This window comes from Poromitra crassiceps, assembly GCF_964638095.1.
Source record: "Poromitra crassiceps genome assembly, chromosome: 2".
In the NCBI taxonomy this organism is placed as follows: Eukaryota; Metazoa; Chordata; class Actinopteri; order Beryciformes; family Melamphaidae; genus Poromitra; species Poromitra crassiceps.
In genome coordinates, this window is record NC_139624.1 from 40065405 (window position 1) to 40085244 (window position 19840).

At 43.4% G+C, this 19840-nt stretch overlaps 1 protein-coding gene across 1 annotated transcript in view; it reads right to left on the reverse strand.

The window, feature by feature from the left end:
* Positions 1-19840, reverse strand: part of cacna2d1a (calcium channel, voltage-dependent, alpha 2/delta subunit 1a) — a 205242-nt gene that overhangs the window by 156245 nt on the left and 29157 nt on the right. The window contains exon 3 of the mRNA XM_083658048.1: positions 17861-17977. Within this exon, the coding sequence (XP_083514174.1) occupies positions 17861-17977 (117 nt within the window). The remainder of the gene's footprint in view (positions 1-17860; positions 17978-19840) is intronic.

Genomic DNA, 19840 nt, shown 5'->3' on the forward strand with positions numbered 1-19840 from the left:
CTAACCTAAACTTGTACCACTAACCTAAACTTGTACCACTGTTCCTTCAGAAGTTGTAGTTGTCATAGACTGTGCTCCATAGTTGATTGCTCTATTGCGGACAAAAAATGTGTTATTGTAAGTCGCTTTGGATAAAAGCGTCTGCCAAATGACGTAATGTAATGTAAGTGAAAGATTGGTTTGTGAAAAAATATGTTTTTCGTTTTTTTGGATTATTACACAAAGAAGAGCATGGACTATCCATTCCACATAAAATGGAGTCGTTTTAGAGTCAGTAAATAGGTATATTTTGTAAGATACCGACTTTGAGAGAGGAATTCCTTCTCGCTCGACACAGCTGGTATTCATTTGCATGCGGCATTTCACTGGCTTAATCTCTTCTATTGTTTGGAGTGTCGGCCAATCAGCCACAATAGAATTCAGCGTGTTTCATGGGGGCGGGGAGCAGCCCCCATGTTTACAAGTCGAGAGACAAAAGGAGCCACGGGAGAGGACAGTCTGTGTGGATTAAAATTATTGAAACTTTATCTGCAAGACGAGTGCCACTTCATCTGACAGGGAGGAACGACAGATTTTATTCACAAGACCGACACAACGCAGACAACAAAAAGACACACTTGTAGACAACACTATAACAGCATTTACTGATGCAGGAAGTGCAGAACACCTCTGGCTTTTCCTCACCTAATCCTAGGTGAGTTTAATCATGATCCCTAACTATCGTTATGTCTTGTTTCTGTTTTAGGGACTGTGCGACCATCTAACGCTAGTTATGGATTCAAGAGATTCAAGATTTTTTATTGTCACTCCATGGTACAAGTATCACGTGTGAAATTCTTGTGCTGTGGACTCCGTTTACGACATAGTACAAATAGGCAACAAGCAATGAGCAATAGGCAATAAGAAATAGGCATCAATAAGCAATACTAAGCAGCAATAGGCAATAAGGCAGAATAGCGATAAGACAAGTCAGTGGCTTATTCATTGCACATAGGTGCACATGTCATGTGCATACGTTAGACGTGTTCAGACATTTTAAATTCGACGTATTTGACATGCAGGTGCAAATAGCATGTACCTTATTAAACATACAATTAACATTAGGCATTGTGCATACGTTAGACGTGTTCAGACATTTTAAATTCGACGTATTTGACATACAGGTGCAAATAGCATGTACCTTATTAAACATACAATTAAACATTAGGCATACATAATGGTAGCAGCTGCAGTACGGTACGGTACGACTACTACACTATTTGTGTATGTTAAGGAGTCTCGTGGCCTGCGGGAAGAAACGTGGGTTTTAGTATCGCGTTCAGATTGTGTGTATTGTCGAACAGTAACGAAGAGTATTGAAGGAAAGAAGCAACCTTTTACGACAGCAGCGTGGCCATTGTGGCGCGGAAAACGGGGACAATAGAGGCTTGTTGCGCCCCAAAATGTCTCTCTCTTTCTAAAAAAAAAAAAAAAAAACTACTAACCTAACCTAAACTTGTACCACTGTTCCTTCAGAATTTGTAGTTGTCATAGACTGTGCTCCATAGTTGATTGCTCTATTGCTGACAAAAATGTGTTATTGTAAGTCGCTTTGGATAAAAGCATCTGCCAAATGACGTAATGTAATGTAATGTAATGTAGGCCTAATGAAACAATTTAGACCACGGATCCCCCTTTGATAAGAGTTTTGCTTTTAGATGTTTTATTACAGAAAGTCTATGAAACCCATGACCAAAATAGTCCTACATTCTAATGTATCATTATGTTACATGTGGATGGAATTATAGTGAAAATACGTATCCCCCTTTTTGCTGGGGACCTGTGACAGATGACAGCTGGAGTGCATGGGGAGTGGTTAATGTAAATGAGCAGCTATTGTTCACTCCCCCCATTATCTGGCTGGGCCAGGGGCTGAGAGGTACTCACCTTTCAGGCTGATTTTCTAGGAAACTTGATTTGAGGTGTACAAACATTCAAATAAGCAGATCTTATTCAATTATTTTCAGATTTTGATGTGTGACACATTATTTGCAAGTTTACAATCTGTAGTTTCATAATCTGCAAAAAACAGAAAAATGACCTCGGCGAGATTGTACTGTAATTACCAGCGCCTGTCACATAATAAACACTCAGCGAGTTCAGCCAGAATAAAATAACCACAAAATAGAAACTTTGACAAGACCAAATTAAGGCGTCATATTTACCATGATGATTAATTACCTTAGATTGGACCATTTTCTTTTCTTTTTTAAGATTAGATTTGTGGCCATTATTTGATAGGATAGTATGTGCAGGACAGTGACAGGGCAGCAGAAGGGGAGAGAGGGCAGGGCAAGCAGCAAATGACCACAGGTTGGATTCGAACCCGGGTCGGCTGTGTGAAGGACTTATGGCAGGGATACTCAACTTGCTTTACCCGGGGGCCACTTTCGTGAAATGATAGAAGGCCAGGGGCCAGTTAATAAACAATCAAAATACATTTTTCTGTAGCAGATTGTAGGTTTTTGGGGTGTCAGCCAGAGTTTAGTCTGACAATGTTGTGCACACCGGATAGTTAGGTTAAGTACATACATAAGTGCCTGGGTAGCGAGCAGACGGCGGTATTTGACAATTTAGCAGCTAAATCATAGATTATTGAAAGATATTCCATATTCCAGACTGAAATGCTATAACCATTGACAGTAAATGCTATAACAGAAGTGGAGTATTGGCCAGAATGACATGAACATTTGGACACTTATTCAGCGGGTATCTTGCATGTTGCATTCAGGTGCACTGTTCAGGTGCACTTTTTGCAATTACATCGCGGGCCGCACAGGGGGCGCCCGCGGGCCACATGCGGCCCGCAAGTTGAGTATCACTGACTTATGGTATGCGTTCTACCAGGTCAGCCACCAGGACGCCCCAGTTTGGGGCATTTTCAAGTGTGTGTAATTTATTTTTCAAGCTGTGCAGGAATGAATGGCAGCAAATGGATTGTATTGAAGAAAGCAAAGAATGCCCTGCTTTCTCCAACTATGCAACAGCAACCTAGATGAATGGCATAAAAACCACTGGTGTTATCCTTTAAGACTGAATATAACATGTACTCTATGGACCCCCTGTGTGTCTGGAATAAAGTTTGAATTGAATAACACTAACATGGTCTGTAACATTGTTTGCAGGGATGGTAAACCTGTCTCCCTCAACATAGTGACAGCAGCCAGCATACGAGAGGTCACATGTGGAGTGAGCACAAGCGTCAACCAGAGTGATTGAATTTGGGTGACAGGTTGGGCAGATGTCACACTGACAGACAGCAAATCCAAGATGGCCCCTGATTAAGTTAATGACAGCAGCCATCATTCTAATCGGATTGTGTTTATTGACAATTGCAGACACCCACATACATACGCGCACGCGCACACACACACACACACACACACACACACACACACACACACACACACACGCACGCACGCACACGCACGCATGCACGGACACACACACACACACACACACACACACACACACACACACACACACACACACACACACACACACACACGCACAGAAGTAAACAAACACTTGCAAAGCATAGCCAGAAGAGACAAGCTGCGCTGGTGTAAAGGGAAATGCCAGCAGTCTGTGAGGCGGTGCCTATCCTGCTTATGTCAAGCATAACAGCCTGGACTGTCCAGCTGCAGGGAGGGGAAAAACATAGCATTATTTCACAGTGGTTTAAAGGGCTGTGTCATGACAGAGGAAAAAGCTCTCTTATTTTGTATTTTGTATTTAACATTTATTTAACCAGAGCCCTGTACTACGAAACTAGTTTAACAGATCCGCGATAAGTCCCTTTGATCTGGTTTGACTGAACAGGATCAAAGCTATCTAGTTAACTGATACTACGACGCTGGTTTTTTACTAGGTAAGTGGACCTGGGATCTGCCTGTGCACACGCATGTTTTTCGCTCGTGCACAGGCGCGCGTCCACGCAAAAGAGGTGCGCTAGCCAATCACATTATGAACAGCTGAGTTTATCCACGCCCACGCCCATTTCCACACCCATTTCCTCGTTCAATGAAGCGCAGTGCATGATCAGAGTTTTAGCGGATATTTAATGTATCCGCGATTTAATGTCAGAATGAAAATCCGCGTTGGATAGTCTGCTGAAGGGCTGTCTAAAGCAGCAGCTTGTATTCACATCAGTCATTTGATTTACTTTGATCAGCGATTGATACAGCTGCATTGATACAGGCAGCAGCAACAAATGTAAATGTGTAATCTCAGTCTATACATTTCCACAATCTGTAAGCCTATTTAGACCATAGATTTAGAAACGCATGCTCAATGAATAATGATCTCTATCACTCATGTGTGTGGTTGCACTGATCGAATAATTCATATATAAAATAGCCTAGTATAAAGCCTAATAGCCTACTATAAAAGAGAAAACTGCTGAACTGAATTGAGACGATGCGGGCATAGTTATCATTGATAAAAACTAGCCTATTTTTGCTCATATATTGGCATACAGCCTACAGGACACAGTTCCAGCTGAAAGATGCAAGAATAGCCTGCATATTTAGTATTGGGGCTATCCATATTTATCCCATATCTATATTATATGTATAGGCTTTTCTGGCATGTAGGAGAATATCACCCTCACTCCATTTGAGGGTCCATTCATGATATGCGCCGCAGTGATTAATAGTGATCATATTTCTCCACGCATCGTTGAGCTGTTAAGACATAAAGTGGTAAGTAGGCTTAATTTAATTATGTAGCCTACAGAGCCACAAATGTTTTTCTTGTTATATTCTGTTGACTGCAATCTATTTTTCATATGGCGATCTTATATGAACGGTGAGTGACTCCAGAGAGCCGATTATATGGGTCTGTCATGGATTTTGATCTTATCCTCTGAAGCTAACCTGGTCGCGACCAGGTTAGCTTTGCAGCGTCAGTTGCCATGGTGATTGAAAGTTAACTTGCTTTGTAGTACGGCTAAACCAGGTTTAAACTCAAACTTACTCGGATAAGGCATTAAACTAGCTTCGTAGTACAGGCTACAGGTCAGTCCCGTTGAGATACAAAGACTTATTTTTCAAGGGAAGCCTGTCCAAGAGATCAATAAATCTACTGGGAGAAGTCTACAGCAGTGTGCAGACTCTACTTCTTTTACACGCCTGGCCAAGATAGCAGCATAAAAAGATATAAAAGTTACAACATTAAAACAGACACACGTTAAGACCATTGACGTAATTACATTACATTACATTACATTACATTACGTCATTTGGCAGACGCTTTTATCCAAAGCGACTTACAATAACACATTTTTGTCAGCAATAGAGCAATCAACTATGGAGCACAGTCTATGACAACTACAAATTCTGAAGGAACAAGTTTAGTTTACGTTAGTTTTTTTTTTTTAGTTTTTTTTTAGAAAGAGAGAGAAAGAAGTTAGATCAAGAAGGGCCCAGATGGAGCCTGAAAAGGTGTGTCTTTAGTCTTTTCCGAAAGATCGGCAGTGATTCAGCTGTCCTGACCGAAGGTGGAAGCTCGTTCCACCATTGAGGTGCCAGGGACAAGAATAGTCGAGATCGGGATGAGCGACTTTTGAGCCCCCGTAGCGAAGGAGGGGCGAGGCGACCTGCACTGGTGGAGGAGCGAAGGGAGCGCTGAGAGGTTTGGAACCTGACCATAGATTGCAGGTACAGGGGAGCTGACCGGTACTGCCCTGTAGGCCAGTACCAGTGTCTTGAATTTGATGCGGGCCGAGATGGGAAGCCAGTGGAGGTCCTGGAAGAGGGGAGTGACATGAGAGAATTTGGGTTGGCTGAATACTAGACGTGCTGCAGCGTTCTGAATGAGCTGAAGCGGTCGGATGTCGGTGGCAGGTAGGCCGGCCAGGAGCACGTTGCAGTAGTCCAGGTGGGAGATGATAAGTGCCTGGACCAGGAGTTGAGTCGCTTCTCTTGTGATGGACCAACGGAGCTCATTGACTTTGACACAGCAAAATTAAGCTCATTTCCGGATATTGTTTGATTTCATTTGATTGGTTGAATGAATTAATGCTACACGAGGAGAGGGGGCGGCTGCCCCTAGCGGCTGTCGGGGGAGTTTCCGAATCTGCCCAGTCTCTCTTATCGCCGTAATGCATTATGGGTAGTCAGCTACTTTGGCTAATGGTAGCCGCTAACGCTACTTACTTTACATTGCAGTAAAACGGCACTGAATGACCAAATTGATTTAACTTTTAACCATTTCGAGTAACACTGTTTCCATACGGACCCCCAGCATTGGTTAGTTGTTTATAATGTGACTATATATAACGTTATAACGTACTCCGGTTTCTGGGCTGAATCCAATGGTCTGAATGGTCTGAATACACAGAAGGCTTAAGGCTTTATCTAACGGTATAGATAACGTTAAATGGTCCGCCATGTTATGGACGTTAGTATGTAGATGTATGGTATCTACTGTATATAGTTACATGTGTCTACTAACATTATTAAAATATCATAAAGTAACGCTATTTTCTGATAATTTGCTCAACTATTATTGCTACCTGATGCCTTGCGGCACATTGCTGCCTCTACCGGTCGGAAGTATTACTGTTCTTATTATCCGATGTTTGTCGTCAATTTTCCTCGAAATGGGGATATCATTTGGAAAACGGAGCGCGTTAGAGCATGAAAAAGACTTGAAATTGTTTTTTCAGACCAGAAACTCATTTGGAAAGTGTTTATTTAAGAAATAGACAGAGAGAGAAGTTGGCTCGTTTCCCATAGAGTTGAATGGATGTTCCCGGGGAGTGCTACACAAACTGCGACCCCCACTGGCCATTTGGAAAGAATGCAATTTCCGCATAGGCATCAAAAATAGGCAGGCTGAATTGGACACTGGTTAAGACAAAAACATGCAATAAAATACACAAGTTCCAGGAGCTTTAGGTTGCTTGAACTATGTCCCAGGCTGTAGGTGCAGAATACTTAAGTAACCAATATCATTAATTACAGTATGGTTCAAGTGTTCCAGTGCCATTATTGGTTACACCTGCTTTACTTCCTGCTTACCACCTCAAAACAGTTGCTGTGAAATGGGCTCATAGAGAGCCGCAGGGATGACGTATTTTTGTAGTCGGAACGCGGAAGTGCCGGACTTCATGGTTCTTCACTGTTTCTGCCTATGGGATTTTTGAATGGGTTTTTGGCACGATGCTTCAAATAAGGTCTCTGGGCAACACAAGCTTAATCAAATGCGAACCAGTGTTCAGCGGGATAATCTTCACTTCAGGACCACTTTCATGAGTTTTGAAGCGTAAATGCGAGCCCTAGAAGTAAAAAGCTTGTGCTAAGCTAATCCAGAACTACAGTACACACAGTGTCGCATAGGCTTCCATGTCATGTCACCACTCAACCTGGAGTGTTGTTGATGTGTGCGCTGCTGTGCACTGATTACCCCGGGCTGAACCAGGTGAGGGAAAGAGAATTTCCGTGTTCGTCCTTTGAAGTGATGACACTATTGATGTATAATATCCCCGTCGACTCAACAGTGTAGTCTCATTTAGCCGTTTGCTAGCTAGCCGCCCTTTTAACGGCACGTAAAAGCTTAAAAACTCATAAAAGTGGTCCTCATGTGTGAAGATTATCCTGCTGAACACTGGTTCGCATTTGAATAAGCTTGCGTTAACCACAGACCTTATTTGAAGCATCGCGCCAAAAACCCATTCAAAAATCCCATAGGCGAAAACAGTGAAGAACCGGGAGTGTTAGCATCGATGTTTTCCGGACTCATTCCTGCGGCTCTCTATTACTGTCTGTCTCTTCTCACTGATCATCTTCAGGCCCCTCCCCCTGCTGTGGCACCTGTGCAGGAGAGCACAGGTGTACTCACTCTGCCAATCAGCGACAGTCAGGGCCAGTGGGCCACTTGACAGTTCTATGCTGTGTGTTGCTAACAGAACTCCAGTTGACTGTTGTGTGCCGGGATCGGTAACCCTGGGTGCGTTCGGAAATCCAATCTGACACTGCACGGAAATGAGAGTGCGGCTGTTCAAAGAGGTAGAGCGTGCTCTTTCTGTATGACTTAACGAACGGGTCATTAGTTTTAGAAACACATACTACTGGCTAGCAGTTAGCTAACTGCTACACATACAAACAGCTCACTCTTATCTCCTCCCAGCTCCTCTCCTCCGCTCTCTTCTCTTCCCCTGTGTTTTTTAACCATTTATCCCTCCATCTCCTCAGACGGAGTGCAGAGAGTGCACTCTGTCACTCTGAGAGTGTAGCGCTCTGAAGAACCCAACGCTGTATTCCAACAGCGCCCCCAATTTACGAACGGTCCAGTTTGTGCCAGAGTGTGCTCGGAGTGCTATTTCCGAATGCACCCCTTGACTCTCTTAGTTGTGCTGACTTTGACTCTCTTCTAGAGAGTGTGTTAATTCTATTTGTTGATTACTTTAGCTTTTGTGTTTAAGTTAACATTCTTCATTTGTTTTAGGAAGTAGTCCTCATTTGGTCTTACTTGTAACCATTTTATTTAAACTTATTTTTGTAATAAAACGGATTATTGTGAAACCTCTCTCTGCCTCCTTTGTCCCCCGGTTTATGTTTTTATGTTACATCTCCCCTGGTCTAACTTGGGAATGTAACAAAGTGGGGGGGAAAGAATGCAAAGAAACCCACATTTCAAGATAAATGTCACAATATGGTATCACAATATGGTATCACGATGCAGCGCTACTGTATAGATCAGACCTGGGCAAAAGGCGGCCCGCGAGCGCCCCCTGTGCGGCCCGCGCTGGAATTGCAAAAAAAAAAAAAAAAATTTTTTTTTTTTTTTTTTTTTACAGTGCACCTGAATGCAACATGCAAGGTACCCGCTGAATAAGTGTCCAAATGTTCATGTCATTCTGGCCAATACTCCACTTCTGTTATAACATTTCAGTCTGGTATGGAATATCTTTCAATAATCTTTATGACTAAAAGGCTAAAAGTAATCTCATGTGTAAGAAATGACTGTTCTACTTTGAAGTAAAAATGGAAATAATTAACTTGTTGGTTTTGGATTTATTTAGCTTCAAGAGTGCATTTTTGTTCGTGTGACCCTCAACACAGGCTTTGAGAATCCCGGGCCACTTACTGATACTTATGCTTAAATTAACACACTCATATTCTGGTTTATTTAAAGAAAAACATTTTGGCTAGTGGAAATTCTAATTGGCTGGTAACTATAAAATATAGCAGCCATATATTGGCAGGTGGTCAAAAAAGTTAATGACATAGGAGTGAGTGAGAAAAGGATCAAATATTGGTGTTTAAGACTGAATAATGACATCACAACTGTTAATTTAAAATGAGGTATTCCTCTAAACCTGACTTCAAATGCCCCCAAAAAATTTGCGCCGGCGCCATTCGGCCCCCAACGCTCAGTAAAATCTGGCGCTCTGGTAGCGAGGACATTTTTTTGTGGTCCTCTCTATCATCAAAGTTCCTGGGTTACGGCATGACAATATTTGTTCGGCCCCCAGCAACAATCTGGGTTTCTCATGTGGCCCCCCATGAAAAATAATTGCCCACCCCTGGTATAGATAATGTATCACAACAGGATCACGATATTACAATTATATATTATCGATATTACGCTGTTTTTTATCCCACCCTAGCTGGTAATAGTCATTTGATCATAATTATTGTGCTTGCTGACAAGCAAGGCACAATCTTGAAATCCCACATACTTAATATTATTATTATATCTGCCAAAAAGTTCTACGACTAATAACTCCCCCAATTTTTGCGCCACATAGACATGCCAGACCTCAAAATGACCGGCTTATTGAGGACAGGTGTGCTATGACTTTGTTAAGGGTTTGTGAAAGCGGTTTGGCCGCAATTCGCCATTAAGCGCCATTTTTTTCCCCATTGACTTGCATGGGGTTTGGAAAAATCATACAAAATCTTGCAGTAAATTAGCTGTCATTCAGAAACCATAACAGCTAGAGCTACGAAACTTGGTAGGGAGGTGCACTGAGGGGTCTTTTACTATCCCCGAAAAAATTTCACCAATTGACCAGATGGTGGCGCTATAACAGCCCTCCTTACCTTTTGGTCCATAACTTTTGAACCGTAGGGTCTATCATCAAACTTCTTTTTTCCCTGGATTCCTTGGGTCCTCCCGCATCTACTCAACTAGGCCACGCCCATTTGCGTCTGACTAGATTTTCTGCCATTTTGCATTTTGTCCAAAACCATTTTTTTGCCATTTCTCCTTGAAATTTTGTCCAATCTTCACCAAACCAACGCACACATCATGTTGGGAGTGTCCTGCACAACACTGATTTGGAAGTTAAAAAAAAAACACACCATTGCGATATAATCCACTTCCAATCTTCTGTGGGTGGGGCCTATTTCACAAAAATCGTCCGATGCTAACCAAACTTGGTACAGGTGTGGAGGGATGTACTCTGAGCCTATAGGAGAAGTATTTTGTCATTTAGCCTTTAGGGGGCGCTATAGCAGCATTCAGTGCCTGTCCCTTCTCAATTGTTTTATTTTGAAGGGCGGCAGGAAGTGCGGATTCATTCTCATTATGGCCAGCCTTCCTTCTTGTATGACACTTGACACTTCTGAGTTGATTTCACAAGAGATAGTGTCATTTGGCGTGTAGGGGGCGCTATTGTTTGCCTATGGGGGGCGCTACAGCAACGTATCTCCGCAACCGTAACTCGTAGAGACTCAATGATGGCGGCGTTGGAATCGGGGTGAAAAAGTACGCTAGTGGTGGGCGGAATCACAGACAACAGACATACCTATACATGTATTACAAGTGTTATATCGCTCATGGTCTCACTCTCATACATTTTACATTATCTTTTGAGCAGCTGCAGCTCTTCTCTGTTAAAAAACACATGCAAAAAGTGTACTGGAAGCAGGAATCTAGTGTGATTTCACCAGATAAATATAGCTTAACAGTAACTCTGAGCAGGAGTGTTGCATTCTGGGTACAGAGAATCATATAGACAAAAAAAAACATTAAATTAGCTGTATCTCAGAAACCATATGAGGTACAGCTATGAAACTTGTTAGGGAGGTTCACAGAGGGGTCTTTTACTATCCACGAAATAATTGCACCAATTGACAAGATGGTGGTGCTATAACAGCCCTCTTTATGTTTTGGTTCATAACTTTTGAACCGTAGGGTCTATCATCAAACTTTTTTTTCCCTGGATTCCTTGGGTCCTTCCGCATCTACTCATCTAGGCCACGCCTATTTCCGTCTGACTAGATTTCCTGCCATTTTGAATTTTGTCCAAAACAGTTTTTTTGCGCTTCCTCCTTGAAAAAGTAAAAAAAAAAAGAAAAAAAAATTGCTCCAAATTACACCAAACTTAAACCGAAGCATCATCATCATGAGATGAATTCACGCACCTAGTTTCATGCAGTTTCATCCATTTTCCTAGGAGTTATGAGCATTTGTTGTTGGGTTAGTATTATCTGTTGTCGGCAACATCAGAAGATCATAACTCCTAGGAAAATTGATGAAACTGCATCAAACTTTGTGCCTGAATCCTTCTCATGGCATAGATGCTTCGGTTTAATTTTGGTGTCATTTGGAGCCCATCAAAAACACAGTGTTTTATAGTGTTTTTGGCCGTTTGTTGGCCGTATCTCGGGAACGGAAACAGCTACAGACACTGGACTGACACCGTTAGCTAGATCGTCGAATTTTACATCTAGTAGATGCAGCGTCGAAGTTCGGGAGTCAACGAGAAGGGCGCATAGCAGCGCATAAGTGTTTAAAATGTAGTTACAACATCAGATGATCATAACTCCTAGGAAAATCGATGAAACTGCATGAAACTTTGTGCCTGAATCCCTCTCATGGCATAGATGCTTCGGTTTAAGTTTGGTGTAATTTGGAGCAAAAATAAATTTTGGTCGTTTTTTGGCCGTATCTCGCGCAAGTGTAACAGTGTGCATAAATAACATATTTATAGTTCAATTCATGTTTAATTTGGGACCAGCAACCATCATTTCTATTTATTAGTATGTTCTAATGAAAGTGCTTACCAGAAATCCTATGTTGTGTTTTGCTATGTACACGCAGTGCATTGTGGGTCACTCACAGACAATGGCTTCCTTCTGTGGGTGAGTTTGGTCCTCCGTGCTCTCAGCTTTAAATTGCTATATAAATGTGGTTTGCATCACCATATTATGTGTAGAAGCAGTCAGAATCAACAATTGACATTATCCTGTACTTCCAATGCAACCTGTTTTCAGTTGAACTGCTACATTTATGTTTACTGACTGGAAGTAGTCACGTAGCGTTCTGAGCTAACGTAAGAGGCTAATTAGCGTTAGCTCTGAGAGCCGTTCTTGAAAGTGTTTAACTTGCCTTTCACAGTAGCTGGAGCAGAGAGAGACCAATACCCACCATGCCATGCTGATTGTGGTTGTTGTGTATCCCACCCTTTCAGGTATGTTTATGATAAAATGTGTTAAAAATATTCCTTTTGTGAAGGCTGTTCACATACGCACGTTGCGTGCCTGCTATTTTTAGTAACCACTAGCAGGTGGCAGTGAAGCTAAAAATATATTATCCTGTATAAAAGACCTGTAAAAACGGAGCATTTGGATTTAGGAAACAGGGACCTGTATATAATTGTCATGATTATATGTCTATGTCAGGGGCACTCAATTAAAATTCAAAGAGGTCCAGTAGCTGGAGCAGAGAGAGACCAATACCCACCATGCCATGCTGATTGTGGTTGTTGTGTATCCCTCCCTTTCAGAATAAACCACAAATGCTCCATCCTTCCGAATCCTGTGAAATACTTCAGCAGAGGCAGATACCATAGGTCACACAAGCAGCTACAGACACGGGACTGACGCCATTCGATAGCCCGTCCAATTTTACAGCTGACTCTGAATCAGAGTCAGCTTCAGGTTCAAAGTCGTACGGTCTCACTGCTGCCATTTCGTGAAATTTCATCTGCGCTGCACTAAGTGCTCTACCCAGATTGACAGATCAGGCGGCCAATCAGAGCGGGGCACCTCATCGGCCAATCAGCGGCGCCTCTGTGGCCAAACCTGCATATTTAATGAGCACAGACCTAGAATGGCTAGAAATGCAATAAAAAAAAACTTGTCTCCAAATGCCAAACAGTATGCATGACCTTATTTTAAAGACCCCTGACAAATGTTTAAAACAGCAGAAAACTACACAATATGGGACCTTTAATCATTTCACACAAAAAGGTTATGACAATATATGCCTATTAACATACAAATAACGCTGTATGTCAAATCATGTTGCATAAGTAGATTAAAGGACTTAAGCCATTAGTTTAGCAAGGTGACGATGTGATGAGTGTCCTGCACAACACTGTTTCGTGGTTTTTGAAAAAAAATGCACCGTTGCGATATAATCAACTTCCAAAGTTCAGTGGGTGGGGCCTATTTCACAAAGATCGTCCGATGCTAACCAAACTTGGTACAGGTGTGGACGGATGTACTCTGAGCCTATAGCACAAATATTGTGTTGAAGGTGGGGAATGGGACTTTTCCACTGGGAAACACCCACGTCCCAGGTGTCTGGAAGGCAGCATTAGTCCCCCTAATTGCATGGGCAGGGACCTTGCAAGCCAGGCGGTGCATGGCGAGGACAGCAAGCACAATTACATTTTCGTTAGGAAATGTAGACCATCTAGTTAATAATTACTGTAGGTTCTAGAAATATAACTACAGAGGTACGATGAAAGTAATCCTAGGATAGACTTACAGATAAATGTGTACCCATGGGTAAGTCTACCTACGTGCAGCCAGAGAGGGCCATTCAGCGTTGGCATATTCACCTTATGCAGCCCCGCCCACTTGACCCATTGTGTCACGACTTCCTGTTCAAAACGCTGGCTGTTTTACCTGCTCAAACTAGTCTGACTCACCTGGTCAAACCTAGTTTGACTCACATTATGAGTCAGACTAGGTTTTTGAGTCACAGGAAGCGTAAATACAATCGGAACCTCCGATTGTATTTACGCTTCCTGTTAGTCTCTCAAGCCAGACGGTCTCTTCTACATAAGGTGAATAAACGATTTTCAGACGGCAGCCCGTCTTTATTGTCACACAACACACTACAACACATGCATGCGGCCACTACACACACTCATGCTGATGGTGGCCGGTGAAATATGTCCTCTGCATTTGACCCATCCAGGCTTGTCCTTTCCTCCAGGGGGCAGGCCAGGAGCAGTGGTCGCTTTCTCGTACAGCGCCCGGGGACCAACTTCGGATGTTGTCGTCACTGGTCGGATGACGATGACGATCTGATCTTCTGCATGTTTTTAGTGGGGGGGTTATATACGGAGGAACCCCCTGGGGGAGCACGGGGAGAACATGCAAACTCCACACAGACAGAAAGGCCCTTACGACGAGATACCCCACCTGGGCAGTAGGCACTGAAGATATGGGGGGGAACACAACCACAGCGCCCACAGTGTCCCAGGCGAGAATCGAACTCAGGACCTTCTGACTGTGAGGCGACAGCTCTACCACTGAGCCACCGTGCCCCCATAGGAATAGGGTGCAGTGGAGAGTGAGGACTTGACAGCCCATAAGAAACATCAGAGCACCATGATACACAGTGTCCAGACAGTGAGTGCAGACAATGGACAGAGGCATGCATCTGCAATAGGTCACCATAGTCGAGTATAGGGAGTAAGGTGGCTGCAACCATTTTTCCTGGCAGCTAAAGAAAAGCACAACCTGTTTCAAAAGAAGAAACGCAGCTTCAGCTTTTTGACAAAGGCTTTCAATGTCTGAAAGATAAGCGGCTGTCAATTAAAATGCCCAAATATTTTTAGTGTGACACTAATTTGATCTGGCAAGGATAACATGTTGGGAGGATCTGTGCTCTTCCTGCCATTTAAGAAGAACATTAATTTCGTTTTGGCAACATTTAGGACAAGCTTCAGTTCGATTAGTTGAGACCCCAAAAGGTTAAAAGCAGTCTGCAAATAGCCAAGGGCTTGAGTAAGAGTGGATTCACAGCAAGAGATGACATCAGCATAAAAATGAAACTTTGCACTGGGAACATTTAACTACAGTACTCATCCAAATCAAGTCAAATCCATCCTAAAACACTTAACACTGTTCAAGAAAAGCTATTGGCAGTGATCTTTTCTCATTACCACTAATCACTGGCCAAATGTCCACCATCTGACATCACATAAAGATTTGATGACAGAAAATGTTTCACCTCTCTAATATAGTACATGAATGGTAAACATCAGGTTTTCTCACACACACACACACACACACACACACACACACACACACACACACACACACACACGGTGGTAGGCAAGTGCTTTTACCTCTACAGACACCCCTGAAGTCACTAACTGAATGCATCGAACATCACAGATTGATTGTATATAAGGGTGGAATTTTCCTTTAAAGCCTATGTGTTTTTCCTGCCTGCATTCGTGTGGTTTCTTCATATAGACCAGACCGGCACATCCGGGTACTTCACAAAATGTCAAGGCCACGCCCCTTTTAAGGGGAAAACACAAGCCACTCGCCGTTGACTTCAATGTAAAATAGTAGTACAAAAAAATCAATAGAAAAAGAACTACCGTATTTCGTTTATAAATGACCCAAAGACACCATGACATGACAATATATTTCAACTCGGTCGGCAAGATACATCGACAATAGTACTTTCCTTATATGAACGCTGTATCAGTTTCCACCAGGTTACATGCATCATCCACATTGACGGTGTCACCTGTACTCCATATTAACCGTTTAATATCAAATTAAACTGTTTTAAATAGTTTGTTCGTTGTTCGTTCGTGTTAGTGTTTTCGGCTACTTGTACAGTCTTTTCCTATGATTGGTCTCCCCGTAAAAGGGACGCTCGATGATGCGGCGCTGTTCTGGTCTATGTGGGCCTTTTCTGTAAGTTTGTGTGTGTGTTTGTGTGTGTGTGTGTGTGTGTGTGTACGTGTGTGTGTGTGCATGCGTGCGTGTTGCTACTGAGGGAAGCAGAGAGTCAGCTGAATGGCCTAACAGATAGGAGTGTGGCTGTGTGAGAAGGAGGAGAGTGCTGCTCGCTGAATGGTGGTCCTAATGGACGGGTCTGAATAGACCTCTACTCTACTGGGTGGCCCAAGGCACTCACTCACTCACACACTCACAACTCTTCCTATAACCCGCTCTCTTTTCCACTCATCATCTCCTCTCTCACACACACTCACCATTCAGTTTGTCTCTCTCTCTCTTTCATACACACAAAGCCATTAACTCTCTCTCGCACTCTCACAGGATGACCTCACACACTGTGCAACACGCTACTAGAAGCCTTTCCACATCAAGCCCAGAAAGAACAAGGGGTCAGCAGAGGGAGGGGAGAGAGGACAGAAAGAACAAGGGATCAGCAGAGGGAGGGGAGAGAGGACAGAGAAAGGGGGGCTATTAGAGGTGGAAAGCTGCATGTATAGGGAGGGGCTTCCTTGCTACGTAGATTGAAACCAAGGCAGAGGAATATTACATTAAGGTAGGTCAGGTCAAGAACGTTACAGCTGCTGCAGCCGTCCATGAGCCATGGCCTCCTTCCCCGTATACTTCCATTTCAGTCTAGGCTTTTACGCTGAGTTAAGTGGACCCAGCTACTATTGTGGCCCCTCATATCATCGATCGCCCATAAAGCGCGCTCAATTCCACCTCATTACCCAGAAGACAGCGGTGAGCTAATTTAGCCGCTGTGCCAGCCGGTGACGTCTTCAGTTCAGCTGTAGATCCAAATCGTGGAAGGAATGCAGAACATATGGTGTTTTGTTAGTTAAAGAAAGTCACATTATCCCTGTTGACAGCCCTTTTCACTCGCAGCAAAGAGCTAGAAAACTCACACAGTTGTAACTCACACAGGTGAAGCACACAGCAGATGGTGTTGATCGAATGTGAGAATGTAGCTATAGCAACAGACTGTTGGGCTTAATTGGATATTGCTGGCTCTTTAGAACTGGATTGATCGGGACCGGGAGTGCCTGGGGATCCTAATTTAGTTGGCGAGGTGTACTGGCGTGTTTGGACTAAGCAGCAGTGAAAGGTTATATGTTTCAATTGAGCTTGTAGAGCAGGGGACTAAAAGTGCCAGGGTCCCAGTGGGGCGACCCATGCAAAAAATGAATGTGTCTATTCATTGTAGACAAAGATGCTTGAGACAAAATCGCCCTCAGAAACAGCATATCTTATAATGTAGTTAACTGGGCGTTCTGTGCTTTTTCGGGATCAGTAAAATGTTGGACTTATTTAGCTATGTGTTCTGCTCTGTGTGATTTACACAAAGAAGGAAAACAATCGTCACAGCTCTACCAAGGTCCTTCGGTTGTGTGGAGCGATACAACAAGGAAGAGCTCAGCTATACTTGGTGAATAGTGTCAGGAAGAGTGAAAAGTAAGTTGAAACTAAACTGAATGAAAATCAACAACAACACAGAAACAATGAACTTCTATAATTTTTTGGCAACCCAACTGGAGGATGTCTTTGCATCACCATGTGGCCTAAAGCAGTGGCTGTGTTCCAGTGTCTGCTTTGACCTGAAATAAGGAGAAGCTGATTGTTTCTGTGTTTCATATTTTCTTCTATCACAGATTGATATTCCACAGCTTTTGATCATCAGAATATACACTCTCAAAGAATATATGGCATTACAGCTGCCTATCACTATGCGAAAAGAAGTGACTCTCAACATCAATGGCTTCCTAGAGGTCCTAGAGGTGGCATGGTTGGTAAGAGAGTCCAGTAAGTGGAGGGTTTCAGGGAGATGTTTGAAATGTTTTCACCAGCTTTTTATGCAAGACACTCACCTTTAAGGCGCGGGAGCGGTTGGCCAGCAATTTCTCGATGTTCCCTGCAGCAGTCGCCACCAGCTCTCTGGCGTTGTTGGACTCCACACTGAAGTGCTTTTTATGTTTATCGTATATCTGAGATAATCAGAAGAGAAGAGTAGAGGTCAGAGGTCAGAAATGCATAACGGGAAACTTAAGCTGGTTTGAACTCTAAATCCTACAGTGTGCTCAATCTGAAAACGGTGTGCACAGTTTTGCTACAGTTTCCGGGTGAACGTCATGTTTCCTCGAAACAGTGTGCGATGGGCTTTGAGGTATGTTTGGTGGGTGTGTCAGAGAGGTGTTATCCAATCAGCAGCAACACGTATATAAACCCTGCCATTTAAAAAGGCAATGGATCCAACAGATAGTGCAACAGATTGCGTAACACAACAGGGCGATCTTTCAAAACCGACCATATAAGATGACGAGACCCTTCTGCGCCGGGGAGTTGGAATTTCTCTGCGACACAAGATGAGTGTTTTTACCTGGACCGCTGCTTGAGACTTAATTGTGGGCATTCCTAATGATCGTATAAGGGACTGTGTAACGTTAGGAGTGAAGAGACTACACAGTGGTGAAATGTTCTTGTTCCCCTAATACCTTTTTTTTTTTTTTACATCAAAAGTCCCACTAGTACACAGCATCACCTTTTCAACTTTTAGATCATACTCTCAACCCGTTCAGTTTCTCCACGGCTGCGGGATCTCTGTTCCCCCTCCCTTCTCCCTTCTCAGACGGCTGCCCAGGGCCAGCGCCAGGCCAGCCAAAACAAAATGGAAACTTCCGGTTAAAACTTTCAAAGTAATGTCTAGAGCTAAAGCGGATGACCTACATAAATTCTGGCTGACGACGCAGTCTATGCGCCTGGGCTGTGGGCTGCACTCGTGCATGAGAGACGCTTTTTTCTGTCAGCATATTCCGTCAATGTAAAGTCATTAACTCATTGAGTGCCACGGACGTCGATCGACGTCAAAGTAAATGGTGACGTAGAGTGCCACGGACGTCGATCGACGTCAAATGCGTTTTTTGACGGTGGGACGTGGATCAAAGCCTCCTGGATCTCCTGTACAAATATTGTAGCTTTTGGAGGTGTATAACCTATTTTACAGACCCATTAGGTGGCGACAGTGCTCTCCAGATTAGAGGAAGGTCCGGAAAACTGCAGGAAAAACCCCCGTGATCAAAGAGAAACCGCTCATGCTGCCAACAGCAGTCAACAGCACACACTCCGCACACACAACTGAGCTCCTCTGCCTCTGTCTGTCTGTCTGCATAGTTTCTTCACACGATTAGCCGCCAGAAAGGCAGCACCCGACGCCGAAGGGCCAAACCTTTCCATGCAGTCCGGTTTGCCATTTCCTTGTCGCGCTGGGAGCCGGCGCAAAAAAACGGAGGCTCCGAAAATAGACTGGGTGCGTGTGGGGAGGAGTTTGCAGCTGAGAGTCCAGGGGAGAGGGGGGTGGGGCACGCATGCACCACACAACTACACCACGTCACTACATCAGAAAATATTATCTTCAGACTCAGAATGTGCTTGAAATGCTGCATTTCACAAAAGGCGGAATAACTCAGCTTCTAATTAGAAAAGTGTCTTTTTGCTCAAAACAGCCTATCTTCTCCGGCTCATAACTAAAGAACGGAAAATGGGATCAATAAACTTTTTTTTGTAGATGATAGAAGAGAGTCTCATCGTTCTTTGTGCGTGTTCGGTGTTTACATAGTAATATCACACAATATTCTGTGGGCCTCGAGAAATCACTGAAAACGCTCTGAAACTCTGGCACTGGGAGCGTCCGTTCTCCTAAAGTGGCTGGCACTCAATGAGTTAACTGTTAAGAAAGTCGAATTTCAGCCTGTGGGAATCACTGACTCACGCTGGAAAAGGGGTGGCAAATCAAGAGGAGGAGAAGCAGGGTCAGAAAATAACGCGTTGGACCACCGCCAAGATTTACATCG